This window comes from Kryptolebias marmoratus, linkage group LG16 (assembly GCF_001649575.2).
Source record: "Kryptolebias marmoratus isolate JLee-2015 linkage group LG16, ASM164957v2, whole genome shotgun sequence".
In the NCBI taxonomy this organism is placed as follows: Eukaryota; Metazoa; Chordata; class Actinopteri; order Cyprinodontiformes; family Rivulidae; genus Kryptolebias; species Kryptolebias marmoratus.
Window position 1 is genome coordinate 507,986 of NC_051445.1, and position 2,473 is coordinate 510,458.

Genomic DNA, 2,473 nt, shown 5'->3' on the forward strand with positions numbered 1-2,473 from the left:
CCCGTGCCGATTCATTGTTGCTGGTTAGATGTTAATTGTTTGTTTCTGTTCTAGTCTTGTCTCTGGTCCCTCCTCGTTTTGCCTTGCCTTGTCTCGCCTGTTTCTACCGTTTGGATTTTGGTTCTAGTTGTTTTGCTGCCACGCCAGCCCTTTGTTTTCTGTTTTATTATTTAAATAAATTTTAGTTTCTTTGAAGTGAGTCTGTGCCCTGGGTTCATCTTGCCCTCCACCGTCACGACAACTTTAGACATTTTGTTCATTAAACGTTGATAAACTGACCGTCAGGAAGTAAAAATAAATCTACGTACAGAAGAGAAGGAAACGACAAACTCAGCAGATTATTAAATCAGTTTTACTTTAATTTATTTATGAAAATCCAAACTGAACGTCTCAGATTTGTTTTGGGTTCATTTTTAACCGTTTATTCTCTTTATTCTTTAACAAACAAACCTGATGTTTAATAGAAAATATGTATTTTCTAAAGTTCTGTTAAATGTTTTTGTTTTTATACAAGATAAACATTTCTGATCAGCCTCTTCTATAAAGGAACTCTTTTATTTCTTCTTTTTTAAATTAATTAAATTTGGCATTAAGGTCCGATTTTCCTTCATAACAAATCTTAAACTCGTTGTTTTTATTTTCATATTTCTGTCCGTCTTTAACAGTTTAGAGTTTATTTGATCTTCCACACAGACCCAGACCTGGAAAATAACCAAACCTGACTGAAGGATGAAATCGGATCAGCCGAACATCTCGAACCCTTCAGCTGATTTTGGGTCGGATCAGCCAAACATCTCGAACCCTTCAGCTGATTTCGGGTCGGATCAGCCGAACATCTCAAACCCTTCAGCTGATTTCGGGTCGGATCAGAACGTTTCTCTAGAACAGAAACCCGCAGCTTCCTGTTTGTTTCTGAGAGGAGCAGCCTCACAGCCAACAGAACCGGTTCCTGCAGGTTTAAAGGGTTAACCTCAGAGAACCTCCAGAACCGACACAGAACCCGAGTCCGCGGGCCGCAGACAAAGAACCAGGATTCAACCCAACAGAAAAATCTGATTATTTTATAAGCCGGGGATATTTTTCATATATAATCCATGCAGATGCTGCTTTATTTATCTTAACATAAAATATCTGCAGAGCCTGGATCCGAGCCGAACCGAGCCGACCCGAACCGAGCCCGAATTGTGTCCAGCAGCAGAACCCGGTCCCGAGCTGAGGAGGAGGATGAAGAGGACGAAGAGGAGCTGCTTCTGTCGCAGGGTTCAGACATGACGTCATCCCTCACACACCCCAACTGGCACGAGGGCGCGCGCACGAGAGCGAGGCAGACTGTGCGTGGGAGCGCGCGCACACGCCGTTTTAACGGGTTTGAGCTCGTCTGAATTATTCCCATCAAAGGCATCACGTCACGGTTTTAATTTTTTTTTCTGATCATTAAAACAGAAAATGTGATTTCTGTGAATCCGCCCTGACAGCTGAAGGTTCATATTTACAGTTTCTGCTGATTTACCACAAACTGAGGAGAAATTTAACGTCTTATTTCTGAAAATAAGATAAAAAACGTGATGTTCTGGTCCAGATGAGGCTCCCTGAACTGCAGCAGGTGGATCATTTCTCTCCCATTAATCTGCTTTTTAAAGATAAACCGTAAAGGAAACAAAGTGAGACAAATAAAAGGCGTTCCGGTGCCAGACGGCCGGCAGAACGGGCCCGGTTCTTACCGTAGGCGGGTCCCAGCTCGATGATGTCCGCCATTTTGTGGTTCAGGGGCAGGACGAGGCTGCGGTCCGGACCGACGAGATGATCGCTCAGGGGGGGCTGAAACCGACTGACTGCCGCCCGCTTTTACTTCACATCCATCCAGGAGCGACGGCAGCGGGAGGAAATCACCGGGACGGGGGCGCTGGCCCGGGGGGAGTCCGCGGACGGAGCTGCGGCGGTCGGGCTGTGGCTGCGGACTGATGCTCGCGCGAGGATGCAGCGAGTCTGCGCGGAGGAGCTCGCGATGAGAGTCTGCGAAGATCGTCTGTGAGAAGCGATGAGTCACTGCGAGGCGGAGGAGCGGCACTGCGGGGTCACTCTTCTGGAAGCTAGTTTGGGTATTGATTTATTTATTACTAATTATCGCCCGCCGTTAAAGGTGACAGGTGATAATGTTTCTGTCCGTGTGTGTGTGTGTGTGTATTAAGTCATATGTTTGTTAGTAAAAAGTCTCGTGAACCACTGGATGAATTTTAATGAAACTCTCAGAAAGTAATCATTCATTAATCATCTACAACTCATTTCATCTGGGCAGTGGGACAGTGCAGCAGCGGTTAGAGCTGTCACCTCACAGCGAGAAGGTCACAGGATCGCTTCCTGAGTCTGTCTGGGTGGAGTTTACCTGTTCTCCCTGTGCTCACCTGAGTTTACTCCTGCAGGTTCGGTTCATTGGTGTCTCTAAAGTTGTCCCTGAGTGAGACATTTGTCTCTA

The 2,473-nt window shown here is 46.0% G+C and overlaps 1 protein-coding gene across 1 annotated transcript in view; it reads right to left on the reverse strand.

Moving 5' to 3' along the window:
- Positions 1–1,997, reverse strand: part of syt11b (synaptotagmin XIb) — a 6,696-nt gene extending 4,699 nt beyond the window's left edge. Inside the window, exon 1 of the mRNA XM_017441718.3 lies at positions 1,722–1,997. Coding sequence (XP_017297207.1) covers positions 1,722–1,755 — 34 coding nt within the window. The 5' untranslated portion in view covers positions 1,756–1,997. The remainder of the gene's footprint in view (positions 1–1,721) is intronic.
- Positions 1,998–2,473: the final 476 nt, after the last annotated feature.